Below are 20,234 nucleotides of genomic sequence, written 5' to 3'. Positions count from 1 at the left end.
CTGTCTATAACCACGCCCCCTCCGATTATAGCCACGCCCTCCTTCTATAGCCACGCCCCCTCGGTGCGGCTCGGCCCCGCCCCTCCCGGAGCCGCGGCGCGGGCGGGGCCATGGAGGAGCCGCGGGGGGCGCGGGGCTGGGAGGGGGGCGCGGGGCCCGGGGACGGGAACCGGGATCGGGACCGGGACCGGGACCGGGACTGGGAATGGGACCGGGATCAGGATCAGGACCGGGACTGGGACGAGTCCGCCCCGCTGCTGCCGCCGCCGCCGCCCAGCAGCGTGCGTGAGAGGGGGGCGCCGGGAGGGGGCTCGGGGCAGGGGTTTGGGGTTTGGGGTTTGGGGTCGGGGTTTGGGGTTTGGGGTCGGGGTTTGGGGTCCGGGGTCTCGCCTCACTTCGCCCTGCCCGCCCTTCCGTCCCCACAGCCGCCCCCCGGCTCCTCGTTCGGCTGCGCGGTGCTCAACCTGATGAACGCGATCATGGGCAGCGGGGCGCTGGGCTTGTCCTTCGCCATGGCCAGCACCGGCGTCCTGGGCTTCAGGTGAGCGAGAGGGGAATTAATTAATTACAATTAATTACTAGGGGTGTGATTAATTACAGGGGACGGGGAGCCAAGGAGCAGTGAGTGCTGCATGCTGTGGGCATCCTTGGTGAGCGCTGCCACCTCTGCTGTGGTTGCTCACATGTGAGCACTGGTATTGCTGCTCGGTGGTGATTTTGGGGCATTTCCCCCACTGCACCCATATATTTACACCCCCCTGCGCCCATATATTTATGTCTGAGTGCTGCTTTGCTACAGAAATGGGCCTTTGGGAGCGGGGTGCCTGCACATCCCCAATGCATGAACCCACCGGGTGCACTCACTGAGCTGGGACTGGGCCAAGGCTGCCAGCTCGTACTGCTCTCTGGCCACAAACCCGGCTTTATTTCACATTAATCTTTGTGTTTCTGTGTTATGGCCTTGCTGTGATTCATGTCTTCACCCCACACAGCGGTGCGTGATACGAGAAGCTGTGGTTTTAGCAGGGGTTGGGACAGTCAGTGACCAAGTGAACCACAGTCAGCAAAGAAAAGCCATAAAATGAGGAAATTGGGTCCTGTGATACGCTGTGTGCAATGGAATCTTTTTTGTTGTTGTTTAAGAAAGAAACTGCATTGACCTGTAAAAATGCCTTAAATTTCAACCTCTTGTATTTTTAGCATCTTGCTGCTGATTGTTGCCAGCCTTGCCTCTTACTCTGTGTTTCTTCTGCTCAGTATGTGCATTCAGACTGGTAAGTGGAAAGGATTTATCTAACACTGATCTCTGAAACTTTTCCTTGCCTGTAGTAAAAAGACATGAACCCATATAATTATTTTAATTAACAACATGTTAACGTATTGCCATGTTTCATTGCTGTTGAAATATGTTAGATCTTTTAATGATTGCTAATTGCCATAGAATTGTCAATTCAAAATGCATTATAAAAAGGAAGTGCAAAACGATCTGGTTTCTAGATTTTCAGTTTTACTGTTTCTCAGAATGCATCTCTCATCTTTCCAAAAAGAGAGATCCTGTGTGTCTGTAGCAAAATTGTTTTGGTGCCAGTTGGACCACACCACTTTAGTGTGTGGTTGCCTCCATACGTAGTCTCACTGTTGCTTTCAGTAAAGGCTTAAGAACCACGAACAGCCAACTTTCACTACCCTACTTGTATAGACTTATTCACTGTTCAGAATGGATACCTGTCAGGTTTTGTAATCAAACTGAGTTGTTACAATTCCCATGGCACTCTACGGATGTGTGTTATTACAGCATTTTTGATACTGAGCGTGAAGTCACGTTGCAGCCCTTAGTTAGAAATTATACTGCTTTGAGAATGTCTAGAGAGTAGATTCTAACATCTGATTTCTAATCTGCTGCTAATGTTTTAATTCTTGCTTTTTAAAAATTATTACTGAAATAACTGGCTGGTTTCTTGAGTTCTAGTATACAGAGATGTTACAGGAAGATGTCTCCATCTCTTCCAGTCACCTGGTTATTGTTTCATCTCATCTGTTTTCCCCTCTTTTCAAAGGTTGTGGGAGAAAGCTTCCATTTCTTCCTTCTTGGCTGTGTTTTCTGTAGCTAGCTTTGGTCTCTGAGATGATTGCTTCCTGATTCTTCTTAGATCTGCTGCTCCTGTCTTCACCTGTTGAGTGATCTTCTTCATACGTTCTTTAAAAAAGTCTTCAGAGGTAGGGCTGCTTTTATGTGTGGTACTGTTGGCTGTTTGATGATTTGGGACCAAGTCTCTGGCATTCTTTTTTTTCCCCGCTTGGAGCTCTGCTTGTTAGAAAGGACTGAAGATCTGAAATAAATAGCTAGAAAGATACGTTTAAAAAAAGGGAGTTTGAGATAAGAGGTGAACAAATATCACAAAAAGTGATCGGAGGTTCTGTATTACTTAAGCCCTTGATGGTATTGCGTTGTTATCTGGTAAAATAAGAAGATATCCTTGCAAAAGAACTGCGGGGGATGGTGCAAAGGAAGGAGAGGGGGAAAAACTGAACTTTGAGAGCTAATACACAAGAATGGTTTAACTCTTCATTTATTGTCTAAAGGCAAAATTCTGCCTCCAGGAAGAATTTTTGAAATGCATATATCCAAAAGCAAAGAATAATGGTGAACAGGGTAAAGTATTTTTCTTGTCTGAAACTAGCATTTTATGGTTAATAATTGGTTATCAGTTAACGTTGACAGGTCATACTAGCACTAGAATTATTTCTAGATATCTGCTGGCTTTATGGCTCTCTCTGTGCTTTTTTTTTTTTTTTTTTTTCCTTTGTTCTTTTTTTTTGGAGGGGAGAGATTTTATTGTAAATTATTGAACTAATTTCATGTTAAATACCATTCCAGAATTATGACCAGTTGTGCCTTTGCAAAGTAAAATCAGTATAAATGCTTGCTTCCAAAGTAGATAACTGAGCATTTTTTTTAATATGTAAAATATGCAGATGTTTGTGAACAGTATTACAATATTGAGCCTAATTCATGGCAAGGAATTAGGGATTTTAGTAGTTTTCTTTCAAAAATGAGCTTGGAAAATTTGATGGGTGGAAGGTAAAAAAAAAAAAAACAGTTTGGGGAGTTTGTAAGCTATTCATTCAGGTATTCAAGTCATAAAAGTAATCCTAGGAAAGAGTTGACATATAAAATACCTTCCAAAACGGAAGCCTTAATTCCATTTTAAACAGAGACCGAAATTTATTAAGCTCAAGCATTTTAGCTGTAGTTTAAAAACAAAGAAGTGCCTTCAGTTTGAAAGTGATGTTGATCTAGAGTGACTTTGTCAAAGTCAAATGATTTGTGTAGACCAAAAGAATTAGAAAGCTGATATTGCCATGTGTAAAGTGTTGGGTTTGGATTAGTCAGTGTTTTCTCCCAGTGTTAATTCAGTCCTACATAAATTGTTTTAGGGTTTGGGCTGACAAAAGCTAAACCCATTCAGTAAAGTAGAGGAATTGGGAATTTAAGTGGATATACTTCGAAGTTTTGTGGCTTTGTTTTTTCCATTTTAGAGTTAGTCATGAGTATTGTTAGTGCTATCCTTTCCAATTTCACTTTGGGATTAAATGGATAATTTCTTTATGGCGTTAATAACATATTAGGAATTAAGCCAATCAGGCAGAGTGTGTTTCTGTCCATAGTGCCTAATATTTAGTTCCATGTGTTTTTGAAGTTACAAAAGTAATGTGATTAAGGCTTCCTCAGTGTTCACAGAACTAAATTGATTACAAAAACAGTAACTACAGAAAATTCTCTCCTAAGGTTTCATTTTGCTCTTGTGGAATCGCGTGGAAACTTTGTTCTCTCTTTATTGGTAACTCCCTGTTTGTCTGTATTTGTTCCTATGCGGTAAAAGCAGCTCTTTTCTAAACACATTTAAAAGTTTGCTGATACTTGATGCCATTGGGAATGGCCTTCTAAAATGCTATTTTTATTTTTTCTTGTGATCAACTGCTTTGTAAATATAAACAAAGAAAGACACAGGGTAAAATCTGGTAACACATCCGTTGTTTCATTGTATCTGTATATAACTAACTTAGTGTAACAGCAGACATACGAGAATTTTCCAGGTTTTTGCTGTGAGCAGACTCTGGCTTATTTAATTTTGTCACTTAATTTGCTGTTTCATAGTGTATTAATGTTAGTCGTAGAGCAGAATGTGGAACGTCATCCTTGACAAAGCCGTGTGAGAAGATGAAGTTTTATTTTTTCGGTAGTGCATTGAGCCGATGTGTGCAGTACCTAACGAAGGGACAATGCTACGGCTGGCAGTGCAAGGCTCCAGTCCTACCATCTGATCCTGGTCCTTGCCTAGCTCTCCCAGGTCTCATTTCATTTATTTCAGAGCAGCTTCGCTCAGGTGTGAAGGTCTGCCCCGAGCAGCTCGAGTTGCAGGGCTGCGCCCTCAGTTAGGACGCGATGGGAGCAGGAACGGTCGTGTACCAGGTGGAAACCAGGGAGGGAAAGCAAACGTTATGACAATACAACTATGTGGTTTGGGGATTAATTTTACCCTGTGAGGCATTTACAATTCTGGACCGCTTTATTATATATTGAGAAAGGGAGGGGTGTTTCTCGGGGAGCTTTCATCTTCTTGCTATCGCTGGAGCTCCTCATAACAAAACGCAGCACAACAATGGAGGGCTTTAACAGGACTTCCTCCCTTCTGAGGAGGGATTGTTTTGAGTTACCAGCAATATTAGAAGTGAGCTTCAGCTAAAGCTCAACAAAAGAGTACAGGAAACCACAGCTTATTTCCATGTAATTATTTAAGTGAGGTGCAAGTAAGGGCAGGCATTTTGTTTTCTTCTGTTTTTGTCTTTGCTATGGTGTACTGTGTTTTGTTTGTTTTCTCTAACTGATTTCAATGCAGGAAGGTGTTTACCTTCAGCTGCCTTGGAAATGAGTAGAGTTTTTAAAAGCTGGCAACGTGATAATTGATGTTTGTATTCACAGAGAGATGAAAACAGATTTTCTGTTATCGTCTTCATTTAAAAGCAAGTGCATACTTAACAAATGATAGCTTACAACTAATTGTTGAGACTAATTTCAAAATTCTTCATCTGTAGTATCACTTGCAAAAGTTGTTGGGAGAAGGTAATTTGCTGCCAGCATAGTAGTAGTAAAAAAATAATACTATTTCTAATATTAAATTGAATTTCTGGAAAATCTGTGAATGATTCAAGATCTAGTTGTATTTTTTTAGTTGGAATACAGGTATATATAAAAACTATTCAGTGAATAATATAAAATACTCTCTAAATTTTATCCTGAACTGTGTTAATTTAAAAAGGAAAAAAAGGCAAAACTGGAGCTCTTAGGTGATTTTGGAGTTAGAAATATTTTTGGTTTTGTTTTGTTTTTTTTCTCGTTAACAGCTGTCATGTCTTATGAAGACCTTGGCCTGTTTGCATTTGGATCAACTGGAAAGGTAAGTGTCTGGTTTTATCTGTGTATTTTTCTTATCATTCCCGTACTTCCAATATATACAACTGTTCATTGCACAGTCAAGATATACAGGTGAAATATGTAGTACAATTAGTCCTAATATAATTAAAAAAAAAATCCATTAGTTCCTGAAAGCAACTCTTTGTTACCATTCAGTTAGTGTTTGTGGTCTATGGAAGCCTGAAGATTAGTTAACTGTAAAATAGACGTTTCTTGAATGCAAGGTTTTGTGCTACTTTCCTGTTGGTGTGTTCGCTTTTTAATTGTATTCATAAATGCGTGCCCACTGGCTTTATCATCAAATTGGCTCAGCGATCCATTTCAAGTTGGTTGTAGTCCCGTTGTACTGTTGTTATAAGTTGTTAAGAGACACTTAAGTGATTTACTGGTGTTGTTTTAGTGTTTAATAGAGATCTAAGATTAGTGTTTGCCTTTCGTGTACTTGTTACAAAATAAATAAGAATATATTTTATGCATGTTTATTTTTTCTTTTGTTAACAAACAGATGAACATTTCTTGTTACTTTATCTTATGATTAAAAAAAATTATGAACCATTTTTGGTATAAGAGCATGTAAGCCAAGCCTTTTTAATAGTTTTACTTGATCTGTTATTCTTAATAGACAACGTTATTCACTAATAGTGGGTACGCAGGAAATACTGATAGTGAATACAATGCATATAATAATAAAACTACTATGCTCTCTGTTTCAGTTGAACGATCCTAAAAGTAGGCTTACCATGCAGAAATGCGATTTTAGTGGTTTTCTAAAAAAAAAAAAATAAATAAAAAAATAAAAATGAGTTCTGCTTAACAGACCAGTTTATTCTATTTTAATGTAACTGAGAATTAAATCTAAGCTACTAGGTGTAAGACTTCCATTAGCATTAATAAGCAGATAATGAGCTTACTCTGTGTGGATCAATATTTATCGATCAGAGTTAAGATGTGATCAACATCAAGAGAAGATAAATCTTGATATTAGCAACGTATTGAATTTTTTTTTTTTTTTTTTTTTTTTGAGGGTCTGTTCTGTACATGGCAACCACAAGCCACTTGATGCAGAAGCCATAGAAATGTAGAGCTTAAGGAAGTATTAAAATGTGACCAAGTCTGCCCCTTCTCTGAAGTAGGGCTAAACATATATAAGCTGTTCTTGGCAGGCATTTGTTGAATCTCTTACTCAGTGAATATTCAATGTTATTCAATGAAAGAGGTTTCACAGCTTTACCGTGTAGACAAAGTTGAAGATTATTCTCACCAATATTACTGTTTAGTAGTTCTGTTTTAAGAACTACCAAGTCGTTTCTTCTAAAAATATTGGCTGGTTTTCTATTTTCTGTGTCTACGGAGAGCAGTCCATCACTGGAATATATCTAGGTTGAGAAGTTGTTTCGATTAAATAATAAAACAAAGCTCGCCAAGCTTTCCCGATGAACTGATGTTTTTTCTCTCTTGAAATATCTTTCATTTTTATACATTTATCTTAAAACATGTCTGCAAAAGGGAACGCAGTTAGCTGGCTAACAACTTGACAGCAACAGCAAATGCAATTACCTATATTTTAGATCAAGCATGCCCGTTACTGCATCCTAAAACAAGATTTGTCATTACTGTGGCTGCTGCTGCTAGTTTTATCTCAGCCTATTTTCTCTACTTGCAATCTAATAACTGTAAGTCGCATATGTGATCTCTGCTTCCCGAATGCATTGCTTTTAACTGGCTCTATTGATTTTTTTTTTTTTTTTTTTTACTCTCCTAGTTTATCACAATAATTCTGAATTACAGTCCTGACCCTGAACTTTCTTCAGCTTAGTTAGGTACAGATGGCATTTAAAATAAATAAATAAATAAATAAAAATTGTTCTTATTCTCTCATCCAAGTCATTTGCTAATAATACAGCCAGACCGCTACAGGACCTTGCTTGAGCTGGCATCCTAGATTGACAGCAAACTCCTGGTAACTGCTCTTGAAGTAAAGCAGTTATTCAACCTTATGGTGATTTAATGTCAAAAATATTTCTCTGTGATTTGTGAGACTAGAGATTTTCTGTCACTGGAATATTGCTGATTCTCCTTCTCCAAAGGCATGAAGTATTTCTTTCCATCTATGGCAAATGACAAGATTATATATATATTTTTTTCTGATTTGTGAGCTTTCAATTCATTACAAATCTGATATGTTTTTCTAACTGATCAATTGAAAAAATGGCAATTCTCCCTTCAGATTTTATTCAAAAGTAACAATTTTGTTTTTCTTCTCATAGCTGTGGCTTGATTTCTTCCAAGCTGCCTTCTGGTAGCGCTCTTGTAGGAAGGTCCTGTTACATAATGAAGAACAGTGCGTACAGAAAGAAAAACTCTGCTATTCTAGATGATGCTGCTATTTTAGAACTGAAATGAAAACAACACTGGGAAAACTTTAGACACCACTTCTAGGGTTTTCAGTTGGGAGTTGACAATTGCAGAGATTCAGACAAATATCTTTAATGGCCTATGGTCACTTCTACTTTCCTATCAGTCCAATATGAATAATCGCAAACACCAAAGAAAAAGCAATGTCTATCTAGTTCACAACTTTAAAAGAATAATTCATGATAGAATAAAAGAAAAATTCATAACATTCATGATAGTTAAATATTCATAGTTTCTCAGTGAGGAAGTAGTTTGTATAAATCTCTGCTGATTGCCATTTCAGAGGTGAACATCAATTAGAATGCACTTGTGTGTTTTCAGTGATTTCAAACCTCATTTGCAAAACAAGCTTCACCCTGTGGCTACTGTTGTTTTGTCATCTTGGAATGCAAATGTGGTATTTCAGGAAGGTTTTTTTTTGCTTTTATATTCATTTTAGATTGCATTGCTTTATGTGTGTTATAAACTCTTCATTAAACAGAAGATGCCTTTCCTTTCAATACCAGTTATCACTTCTATATCTGGGCTGTTCAAGATGATACATGTGTTTTATGACTGCGGTAGACATATGACTTCAGTTATCCTTACCTTTTCTAAAGAAAACTTGTTTTTTTTTATAGGTCCTTGTTGCAGTTACAATAATTATCCAGAATATAGGAGGTAAGAAACTTCATACTCTCAATTTTAACTGAATGGAATATAATTTCCGCAGTCTGCAAAACTCCACAAACGTCCAAGGTGCTAATTAAATTCAAGTGTTTTTAAGAGTTTGATTAAGAAGATGGAAGGCTTGCAGAAAAGGCTTATGTGATCATGCTAAGCTCAAGCACTGCAGTCATGGGGTAGACGGGGAACTTGGTGGGGGCTGGTTTGTATGCCTGGTGCTGACTGCATCGCGTGACATGGAGCATATCCATCAGAGCTGGTGTTGCTAATCGGAGTGGGTTGATGAGGCATAATCTCCTCCCCGCTCTTCTGTACATTTGAATCTCATAGCTGCATTTCTTCGTGTCATCTGTTTTGTTTGTTTCTTTTGTAAAGCACTAATTTGTTTTAGTGATTTGAGTAATAACAGAGTGCTTAGCTGTGGAATTCCAAATCTGCTTTATTATAGTGGCTTTCCTTTTTGGTTTAGCTCAATACCTTGGGCTTTTGAGGCGGGGAGGTGTGTGCTTTGGTTTGCTCACTTTTGTCATGTGGGCTGATAATCTACAACATCATATGTCAGGTTCTCCAACTCTACTCTTATATTGTCTTCCTTTGTGCATAACAATAAAATAACACCAGCTGTGTGTTCATTAAAACAATCATCCAAGCATTTGAACTGTTACTCAGGTATGTTTGCACAGAATGCTTGAGTTACTGCATAGTAGTGTCCTTAGAAATTAATTGTCTGTAAGCAGACGATGTTTAACAGGACAATTTATAATTCCTTTGGCTATTTCCTTCTGATCTCTTGGATTCTTTCTTCAGATGAGGAAGCTGTGTGAAAAATCCCTTTTCCATTCCCCGCCACCACCCCCAAGATACACATATTCACCTACGATGCCAAAAGGAAACAGCCTTCCAGAATTGTTCTTTCCTTCAGCATTACCTATCAAGTCCAGACAATTCAGCAATCACTATTTGTTGTCACTACATAGCGACCTACAACTAGACCAAGTTACTGCTTGTAGGATAAAATTGGAATCCTTTGTTATACAGCAATAAAAACTGCTTACTTTAAATGGCTGTTAAAAACCCTAGCGTTAACTTCAGGCAGGAGTGAACAGACTAATTCCAAGGTTAAGGATTATTTATTCATATGGGTTTTAGAGGTTGTTCTGTAGCAAGAACAAATTTTTTCATTTCCTTTCCTGTTTGAGTGGACCTCTAAATAAACAGTACTAGACAAGGAGGGATACACAGTGCAGGTTCTGGAGACTCTGGGATCGTGCACAAGACTCTGTGGTCAAAGGAAATATGACTCTCATTTCTTCTTCATAGCAGTTCATAACCTTCTTGGTGTCATTTTTAATAAAATTCACTAAATGCAGAGGCCCAAGCTAGTGTCTGCTGGATATTATCAAACTACTTACTCTGTCTTCTACAGCAGGCTTCTCTGCCAACAAGTAGAGCCTGTTTTGCCAACCAGTGGTTTTCTGTTTAACTAGTTAAGGAGGAGGTTTCTGCAAGTTGAAACTTCTCTTTCAGATATTTTTAAGTGACCTCATTTTGATGGAAGCATTCAAAACTCTTTTGCTTCTTTTGTTTCTAAGGGCAGTGTCTTCCATGTAAGGGAATGGTAGCACTTTATGCATCCTCTATGCTCATTTGCAGAATCACTTGGTTTCGAATGCACTGAAATGAGAAAGGTGACTTTCCTTCTTTGAACTGGTTAGAGTTGGTAAAACAAAACCATGCCCAAGTCTATCATGAAGCATACTCAGTGAAAACATGGGTTTTCACATGCAACTTCAGCTTCCTTGGCACCATTCTCCATACAGGAGATCAATTGTGCTATCATTGCAGGGAGCTGTCACAGCTTCTGTTTGGTATTTAGGTTTCTGTCTGGGGTCAGAGCACCCAGCTATGGTGTTTCTCTCCTTAACAATTTCCATTTTCACTTCAGCAGAGTCCCAAGTTAGCAGAGCAGCACCATGGCAGGAATGATCATTGCAGAATAGTCATTTTCAGCGTCACAGGCTCTTAAAGATAGGAGAGATGAAGAGCTCATCTCACAGTGAGCCTGGGCTGTAGAAGAAATGCATAGAAAGAAAGGAAATTTTTCTTGTTCTTCTGGCTCCTTCTACAGATTTTAAATGGGAATGGTGAAATCATGGAGTGTAGTTTGTCCTGAATGGAAGCTGTGCTGGAATTAAGTATAAAACTTACGTTCTTTGCTTTTTCCGTAGCACAGTTAGGCATTCACCTCTTTTTTTGTTGTTGTTTTATGTCTGTTTGAAGGAACTAGCAGCACCGTGTCTGTTGGGCAGACTTCCAGACTCTGTCAACATCTTTAATTTCAGAGTAAGGCTAAAAATAAAATTGTTTTCTGTTACCTCCTCCATCATCAGACCTGGGTACATTGCATCATATAGTATCTTATTTCAAAAGTGATTGGAGAACATGAAATAATGAATGATGATTTATGATTAAAATAAACGACTTTACTAGGGTTATTGTCACTAGCAGCATCTAGTCTTGGCAGTTTTAAAGTTTGGTCTGATCACTTCTAAAATTTTTGTGTGGAAGTGATTTGCATTTATTTGTGCCGGAGAGAGCTTTTTAACAATCTCTTTAATACGGTTATGCTTTCTAATTTGTCATCTTTGCTTTCTTAAAAAGAAAACTTGAATTGCGGGTTTGCATTTGACATCCTAATTGCCCACACTTACAGCTTTGTGTAGATAGGGAAGCTGATTTTTCTACTAGCAGGATACCCAAAGGGGGGAAAAAAAACACATTGATTTTGTACAGCTACAGAAAAGCAGTAGTTGTCCAAACTTAGAATAAATTGTAAAATACCTCTGTGGTTTTTGTTTTGTTTTTTAAATAATTCAAGTTAATTGCCTGGAAATTTCAACGTGTATGTCTCATATGATCACTCAACTTTCATGCAGATTTTCAGCTGTGCTGGAACACTTTTTAATTTGTGTTACTTAGATAAACATAACACATACCAAAATCTATTTAAGTACCAAAGGTTAACTGAGGATGTATCCAGAGAATGTGTTGACTTTGCAATATCCAAATGTGAACTGAGGTCATCTTCAAAAATACTGTGATTTAAAGACTTCACAGAATTCATAAAGATTCTTAGTTTAGAGTTTAGAGAGATTAAACTTTGAGAATAATTGTCTAACTCTCCTTATGTCCATATGTACTTGTTCTTCCAGTATGGATATTTGTTAATAAGGGGAAAGGTTGAATGGGATGGCCAAAATTACTCGTTTTATATTGTTCTATTTGTCAGTATTTTGGCCCAGGCCAGCAGCCCATTTGTCTAAATAACTAGTGATGAGTTCCGTGACCTGTCTTTTTCTCCTATGAGCTGGTTAGTGTGACTGTGGGATTACAAATAGGACACTAAAAGGATTACTGCCAAACTGCTCTGTAAGTGGAGTGATCTTCTAAATGTCCACTTGTTGCCTGCCATGCAGAAGATCTTGCAGGATTTTGGATCTTGTCATGCGGCTCCTGAGCTCAGAGAGGGCCCTTGGTGCAGCTGCACGCCTGGAAGCGTAGAAGGAGCAAGGGAGGCTGCTATGGAAAACACTCCGGTCCATGGCTCTGCGCCTCTTTTATGTAATCCTTCCCAGGAGCAACCGGATTTGGACCACGTCCCTGCTATTGTCCTAACAGCGCTGTGCTTCTAGGAAGTGATGGATGAGGCTCAGCGGGCCAAAGCCCTGGCCTGGCACCATGCAGGCCTTCCCCTGGCCTGGTCAGGGAGGTTCTGGGAGCTCGGTGGATGCTCTCCTAAGGAGCAAGGAGGGGGGTTTTTCCTCCTAGAGCTGTCACTGCTGATCTGACTGAGAAGCAGGGCAGTCTGCACCGCCGTACCCTGGAGAAAATCATTAGGAATCTCAAAACGCAATGTAATGAAGTTGGAGCAGGAATTATTTCAGCGAGGCTGGTGGAAAACGGAGACAAACACAATAAAGCGTTGCACAAGAGCAGCTCACAATCTATTGCCAACACTAACAAATCTTCAGCACCGAGGTCTAGCAGGAAGTCTGTGGAGAGTTTTTACAGCATAGTTCTCTGGGCTGCGGGCTGGTATTAGCTGAAAGTCGCCGCTGTCGGGAGATGCGGCTCGTCACAGAGCGCCGGGTACTGGTGATGCACGGAAACATAAATTGAAACTGCTGAGAACATGAGTTTAATTATTTAAAATTTATTAGCAGTGGGATTAAGTGCAACAGCAGAACACATGGTGCAGCCATGTAGCATAGGTGGTCTGTAGTAGGATTTTTTTTTTTTTTGCACGGGGCTTTCTTTTTTTCAATTTCTAGCAGTAGGCTGAGGTACACAGAGCTCTTCTGCTGAGGATCAGTGCGCGTAACCAGCCTGCTTTGGCCTGTACCCAAATGAGCCTTACAGCCTCTCTTTGGATCCACGCTTTCCAGATAGCAGCCCTAATTTTACAAAGAATTGTAGGGTTTCTAGTATAAATAGGGTTCAATTAAGTGTAATTTCTCTAACTGGTGCTTCCAGATTTCCTTTCAATATTCAGCTATTAGCATGTACTCGAAGGTACACGATTTTCCTCTTCGTAATAGTCAGTCGTGAGGAGAAACGCTTGTGCTGTACCCCTCAAGCACTGCTGTGCCGTGGCTCTGCCTGAGCTCTGCAGGCAGTAATAGAAGCTCTGGGATTAGCCCTGATGGGAGACGCAGTTCTTAAGTTGGATTTTACGGCCCATTAATACACTCAACACGACAGACAGCACATGGAAACCCTGCTCTGAACGTAATCAATCCTATCTATATTGCATCCTTAAGTCTGGCGAGCTCATACCCATCGCATGGGGCCTCGCTGGGTGCCTGCAGCGCTCCCGCACCACCACCTGCTGGCCTTGCCCGGTGCCTCCGACCCTGCGGGCTGCTTTTTGCTGTTTTTTCTTGCTTTTTCTGTTTTGGAGATGGACATTGAAGTGTTTGACTCCTGAATTTGCTTCATGGGTGTGTGTGTGTGTGCTCCCTGTGTCAGTACTTGCAAATGCTCTGCACATATTTAAAAACAACACCAAAACAAACAAAATCAAATGTAACCAGTGACCTTGTTTTACCAAGTTAACTGGGCATTTTTGTTTTGCCAGCTTTTTTTTTTTTTTTTTTTTTTTTCCCCTCAGCGTTCCTCAGTTCTGCAATTCAATTTTAAATGTATTTACAAGATTTGTCCCAAATGTAACCGGAGCAAATATTTTGAGGGAATGAGGGCTATGTTGGAAAACCCTTCTTTTTCTAACCAGAGTACAGTACTCTATGGACTTTGAAAATAATTGGAAAGTGCAAATTATGAAAGAATAAAATACAGCTTGTTACATGCTGAGAACTGTATCATTAATACCTTAAGAAATTACTGAGCTTCCATTAAGTATGGAAAGTCTAATTCTGTTTTCAAACAAACTCAGTGTTTGTTTTCACAATGCAGTTTGCTTTTAACCTGAAAGCCTAATTATCCTTGCTGTTTCACAGTGAGGATTTCCAGTGCAGAGCTGCCTTAATTAAGGGCAGGTTTGTCTGCTCCCGTACTAATTTAACAATTAATGACCCGTGCTGTTACATTTCCATATTGCAGTGAATAGTTGTTGGAAAGGCTTGGTATTGTAGAGAATATTAACCCTGCTTTAAAAACAAAACAAACAAAATAATAACAAAAATCCCAACCTGAAGCTATACTTTGAAATATGAAGAGCTATGTGGCAGCTAAATTAGCATAACTGTGCAAATACAATTAAACTAGTGAAATTTTACTAAAATAAATCTGCTGTCTATGAGTTCCCTGGGGAATAAGAATAACTTTTTCTTTCATTTTTCTTTTTTTTCTTTTCTTTTTTTTTTTTTTTTTAAGCCAGTATAATTTCCAGTATAATTCAGATGAAAGCTAAACTTAAAAGGAAGAGGGAAGTAGGGGAGAAAAAATTCAGCAGGATGGGTGTCATAAAGTACAGATCAGCAAAGTTGATGACCTCTTTCTGTTGTCAGAACTTGCTATATGAACAAGCATTCCGTCTTTTTTTCACACATTGAAGTCTGCATTTCCCTTCTATATTTAAAAAAAAAAAAAAAAAAGACAAATGTTAAGCTTCCGCTAAGAGGAAATCCTAAGAACAATGCATAAAGTAATTGGAAAACTTCTTAAAATTGAATATGTGGGGGATTCATTGCGAAACAAAAACAGAAGAGCATGCTCCTAAGGATATATGATGTGGGGGCCAAAATAATTGATGGTTTTAAATGGCATCCATGCATCATTCCTGATGTTGTTGTAGTTTGAATTACTTACAAGGAGCTTGATGCAATATTCAAATGCTTCTGACCTTGCTATTCTGTTCTCATTCTTTGACTGGAGGGAAAAAAAAAATCAACAACTTGCCCAGAATCCAGTATTTTGCTCTCTAGTTTCACTTTCTTTCTTGAAATCCTTTCCCCTTGTCCTTTTTGTCACCCTGTCTGGATCAGGGCATATTCAAGTTTAAACAGCCTCCGTTACCAACAAAGGGAGGCACAAGCCCAAATGGATTTGTCACAAGCGGTTGCTATGAAGGATCCAGCTCTCCTTGGCTCAAGCGTGCTGTGACCGATAATGTTTATTCTAGTGCTATTTCTGTCTCTCGGCCTCTAGTCTTTTCAGTATTTGGGGGAAAAGCACGGATCTTATTGCCAGAACTCTTCAGAGAGTTAGACGGTGAGCATTTTAATTTATCTTAATGATCTGTAGGCATTTGTGAAGAATCTCCGTCTTACCCAGTGCTCCCCCAAGTTAAAAACCAAGATTGCTTTGTCTACTTGTCCCGACTCCCAGATCAGCACACCTTTTTTTTAGTAGAAGCTGGAGAGGCAGTGTAGTTGTATTGATAAAGCCTATTTTTACCCAGCCCCTTGCCTTCTTCTCCTGCGTTTGGAGGGCAGCCTGGTTCCATTTTTGCACAGTGCTTAATAGCAGGAGACGTATCTGCAGTGATTTAACAAGATCAGCTAGAGAGGTAGATTAGGAAAAAATAACCAGAAGAGTTAGATTCAGTCCCTCTAATGAAATGAAGGGATTTATCACCAGCTGTTTTCTAAGAAAGGAATAGCTTACATCTTTATGCAGAAGTTTGATATAGACATTCTCTTATATCATTACTGTGGATTTCAGCAACTGATCATTTTTGGGGCAGGATAGTAAGGAAAAACTGCAATTATTTTCCTGGTAACAAAAAAGACAATCACATGTTTGATTTAAGATTGGGGCTATGTTATAAGAGGTGTTTTGGGGAGTAATTTAAAAACAACCCTGGCTTCTCTTTTCTCTAGCAGCTAAAGGTGTGTTTGTTTTGGTTTGGTTTGGTTTTTTATTTTTCCAGGTGGGGGCCCATATAGTTAGTGTGAAACAATTTTATAGTACAAAAAGGACATTTTGAATAATGCATGCAAGGTACATATATTTATAGAGAGCCGTATCTGCCGATGGCAAAAACAAGTTATAAAAGTTTAATGCAAGTACCCTATTTTATATTTCACTTTTTTTTTTTTTTCTCATTAGAGTTAACACTATGTTTTTGGAACATAGTAAGGTGATAACTGTTTTAAGAATGTAATTTCTTACTGCTTTCAAGACAGTGGTAAACCTCTATTTAGTAATAAAGTAGTAGTAATATTTGGATTTCTGCTGAATACTGTTTTAGTATCTGAATATTGGCTTCTACTAAATGCAGAAGTTTAGACGTGCAAAGTTTTCCATCAAATAGCTCTTGGTGCGTGCTGTCAATATGTAAAGTCAGGATGGAAAAATTAGAAAGCAACCGTATTAAAGTTGCTCACGTAGTTGGAGTCTGCACTCGTTGCATCTGCATGTTGCTAAAATCTCAAGTTACATCACTGTACGCCTTTCATTTTGCAGGAAACCTATCTCATTCAGTGGTAAAGATAGGTGTCTCATCTTGGAAAGAGTAGGTGACATGAAGAAAAGCTATCGTTTTTGAGTTTAGGGGATGAAATGGAATGCAAAAGCAGTAAGTGTTGCTCTCACGTTACGTATGTGAAAGGAGAGCAAACTGAAGGGAATGTTACTCCTGACATTTGCTAATTTCTTTGAACGCTTCTAAAGAACAATATACATCTAATATAGTTTTTGTTTGCTTGTTTGTTTTTAAACGTGATAAAAGGTGCCTTAAAAGTTAGCCTTTAAAATGTTACAGCTATTTTGCAAGTGACAGGAAGTCAGTATTTCAAAAGTGGAATAAATCAAAGCCCAAGATAGGTTTTTTGTTGTGTTCACTTGTGCCACAGTTTAGCCTTGTGACTGTGTAATCTCTTCCTTCCGTTTTACATCAGGACTGCCAAGGGTAGTTGACATTTAATTTTTACGATATAACTTGACATGCTTTTGGTCATGGTGGGCATCTGGGAAGTTATGTAAAGTTTATTTTTTGCAGTGGAAGAAATGATTTTTTTATCTCGCATATTGTAAGCACTTTATTCCTACTGGAGATAATATTTCAGTTGCTGCGTCCTTTTTCAAGATACTTCTCTGTTTTGGTTTCAACTTTAAAAACAATCAATGTTCTGCACTCACTTTGTAGTGAAATGTATAATTTATAATGTATAATTTATTATGTATTATTTATTCATAGTTTATAGAGTGTCATAAAGTGGTTAGTGTCTTTTACTTCTTTCATGCTGAGCAAAATTTCAAGGATCTGTTTCTCATGAGAGGTACAGCTGCATCTGTAAATTAAAAAGAAAAAAAAAGCAGGATTTGACTTTTTCAACTGTATTTAGTGAGGGCATCCTGCCCCAGTTTATTTAAGAGATTCGTGTCTTATCTGAGCATCAAGCTATAAATTACTTTTTTATATATTGTCTTCGTCTTATAGAACAAACAGGAGAAGATAAACTGGCAACAAAAAAAAAATCCTACTATGTGAGATTGTTTCCCATATGCACAGAGAGAGGAAGAAAGATGCATACAAATGTTTAGCATGTGCAAGTTTCTTAGTGCATGATTGGTTCCCTACTTCGGAGTGGAATTCAGTGAAATAGGACTCCTCTTTTAAAAACAAAGAGTAAGTGCACAACAAAGGATAAGTGATCAAATGATTAGCCAGAGGCTAATAGGAATGCAAGGGAAGAGTGACAGATTGCATATTAGGAGGAAATCTGATCTGGAAATTAAATTGAAGCTTTCTGCAGCTGAGCCTGCAAAAGAACTAATTTTAAAATCTTCCTGAAGTACATAAATATATCAAAGTTCTGAACTGCTTGTGTAAAAGCACTGTAGAATGCAAGAAAGAAGGCTAAAGTTGAATTAAAATTTAGAGCATTTTTTCTCTTTTTCACACACAGTATTATGAAAATACATCTTTGCTTAGGGTGAAATATGCTTCTGTCTCTATCGTAGCGTGAAAAAGTGTGCTGATTTTCTTACAAATTCTGGTGATGTAGAAATGCACACGCTGCAAAGATCGGTGTGGTTGAATCTTCATTCTCCAGTATGCAAATAGCAGAGTAAAATCGGGACAGCAGATAAATACCTCACCACCACCAAGCAACAGCTACATGTCAACAGGGGGATATACTCAAATACGAGAAAAATCAGAGCTTTTAATTATAAAGAAGTGAATATTTCCTTATTTAGTGACCTAGCAACTGTTTTTAATTTAACCTTGCGGTAGGTAGATGTCACTCTGTATTAATACAGTTCCCTTACTTTATGGGGACTGCAGTCCCTTTCTTCAGATTTAATGTTAACTGCTGTGGTACAGCAATGTCAGAGTCCACATATTTTCCAGGGTTCAAAACACTCGTTTAAAAAAAAAAAAAAAAAAGCACTCTTAAAAAATTAGTTTATGGAAGTTTACTGTCTTACCTCTTAAAAATTTATGTTATTATTTTAATGCGTTAGTAAATGCAACACAGTAAAATTCTTAAGAATTACTGAATGCAAAACAGTAAAATTTGAGTGCAACAGATTAATTTTTGTCAAGCTTTAAACATAACTGAAGGCATTTGTAGGCACGTTACTAAAATTGCTTGCTTTTGACAGATGGAAGTTTCAAGGAGGCTTTGATATTTGTTGAATCTGTTTGTAAAACTTGATGCTTTGAGTGTTTCTTTGCTGGTTTCTGGGTCATATAAATGCTTGATGTTTATGTAAAAGCAAAAAGTGACATGAGCAGTATGTGAAGGTATCAGGTTAGTATCAGTCGTAATAAAAGTATAAGAACTCTTACTTAGGCCTTAGATCATTTTATGGAGTAAAAGAGAAAATTGATACTGTGAATTAGCTTTTGGATTTATTTATATGCATCATTGCTTTCTTATGAGTAGAAATATCAGCAATCGTCATTCCCTTAAGAGTAGCTAACAATTTCTATTCGTGTTCACAGTTCCTGCAAATCTATGCATGCAGTATAAGAAGAACCTTTCAAGTCCCATTCTTGTGTTTAACCTTGTCATATATTTTTTCAGTGCAGCATGAACTGAACAACAATAAAAACCGAGTCTTCATGAAAAATCTATTGTATTGATAAACAAATCTCACGATTTACTCTCATCATTGTTAACATCTAATAAAGAGTAGGGAAGGAGAAGTGCTGCAGCCTTCAAGTCTGTCTCTGGCTTGTAGATCCGTATCCCTAGGTAAAGGGCCTGTTGTGTGTTGTGTTGTTTTGTTAGTCCCTTGTCTTCTATTTTCCTTGTTTCAAGGCTCACATCGTAACAGCCTCTTTGGAGGCATTAGCTATCATCAGTACAATACTCGGGGATTTGCAGCTATTTTTAAAGGAAGCACAAGAGAAAATAGATTTTGACCCTGGTGCCATGGTGTCTAATATGTGGCTGAGATGTTCCAGTCGTGACCATGCTGGTTAAGCCATGCTAATTGTTACAAACAGAGATACTGGTATTCCTCTACTAAATCTGCTCTGCTTCTGTTTGCAGCTATGTCATCTTATCTTTTAATTGTTAAGACTGAACTTCCTGGTGCTGTCGCGGGCTTCTTAAGTGGAGACGAGAGCGGGTAAGGAAAAGTGCTTCAAACCTTATGTATTTATCTTGAAGAAGAAAGTGGTTCAGGACTGCTGAAGGAGATGGGTACTGACACTTCCCTCTGATCTCACATGCCAAAAAAATTAGTCGTTTACAGGAGTTCTTGGAATAAGAAATGTATTTGGCATGTGTAAACCTTCTGCCGCGCGCACACAGAGAGCCTATTTCTTTCCTCGTAGTGATTTCCCATCAGACGACCTTTAAGTCAGTGGCAAAACTCCATCTAAAGAAATCTCCCTTCTGTAAAAATTTAAAAGGGGAAGCAGAGGGGGACAGGAGGGAGAGGAGGAGAAACATTTAAACTGCTGTCATGTTATCACTTAAAATATTTCAAAACCACAGTACAAAATCCAGCAGACATTTAAATTTAAATATTTTGTTGTCTTGCTCCAGTAATTGGACTTGCCTTGGGAAAAATGCCAGGTTTCCAGACTTGGTTTATAATTCCTTAACTTGGCTCTCAGTAAAGAAATTATTCTTCGCAACTGAGCTATAAAGCTGTATGTAATGAGTGCGTCCCTCAGATTTCTATTAGAGCTGTTGCAAGGAATCTGTGCCTGCGCTAAAACAAACATTGCAGCTTCAGCACTGAAATATCTTGT

At 38.5% G+C, this 20,234-nt stretch overlaps 1 protein-coding gene across 4 annotated transcripts in view; it reads left to right on the top strand.

Annotated features, from left to right (window-relative positions):
• The first annotated feature begins 166 nt into the window (after nucleotides 1-166).
• The window catches only part of SLC38A6 (solute carrier family 38 member 6), a 45,676-nt gene continuing 25,608 nt past the window's right edge, over nucleotides 167-20,234 (top strand). Inside the window, exons 1-6 of one of the 4 annotated variants that reach the window (XM_084520448.1) lie at nucleotides 167-281; nucleotides 426-541; nucleotides 1,201-1,274; nucleotides 5,407-5,459; nucleotides 8,512-8,551; nucleotides 19,525-19,603. In XM_084520448.1, coding sequence (XP_084376574.1) covers nucleotides 468-541; nucleotides 1,201-1,274; nucleotides 5,407-5,459; nucleotides 8,512-8,551; nucleotides 19,525-19,603 — 320 coding nt within the window. In that variant the 5' untranslated portion in view covers nucleotides 167-281; nucleotides 426-467. Of the gene's footprint in view, nucleotides 282-425; nucleotides 542-626; nucleotides 686-730; nucleotides 855-1,200; nucleotides 1,275-2,057; nucleotides 2,218-5,406; nucleotides 5,460-8,511; nucleotides 8,552-19,524; nucleotides 19,604-20,234 lie in introns of those variants that run through there. The other 3 variants (XM_084520450.1, XM_084520449.1, XM_084520447.1) reach the window with 3 other exon arrangements.

The sequence above is a fragment of the Aythya ferina genome (assembly GCF_964211825.1).
Source record: "Aythya ferina genome assembly, chromosome: 5".
NCBI lineage: Eukaryota > Metazoa > Chordata > Aves > Anseriformes > Anatidae > Aythya > Aythya ferina.
The sequence above is the reverse complement of the archived record's forward strand: the minus strand, read 5'-3'. Positions and strand labels throughout refer to the sequence as shown.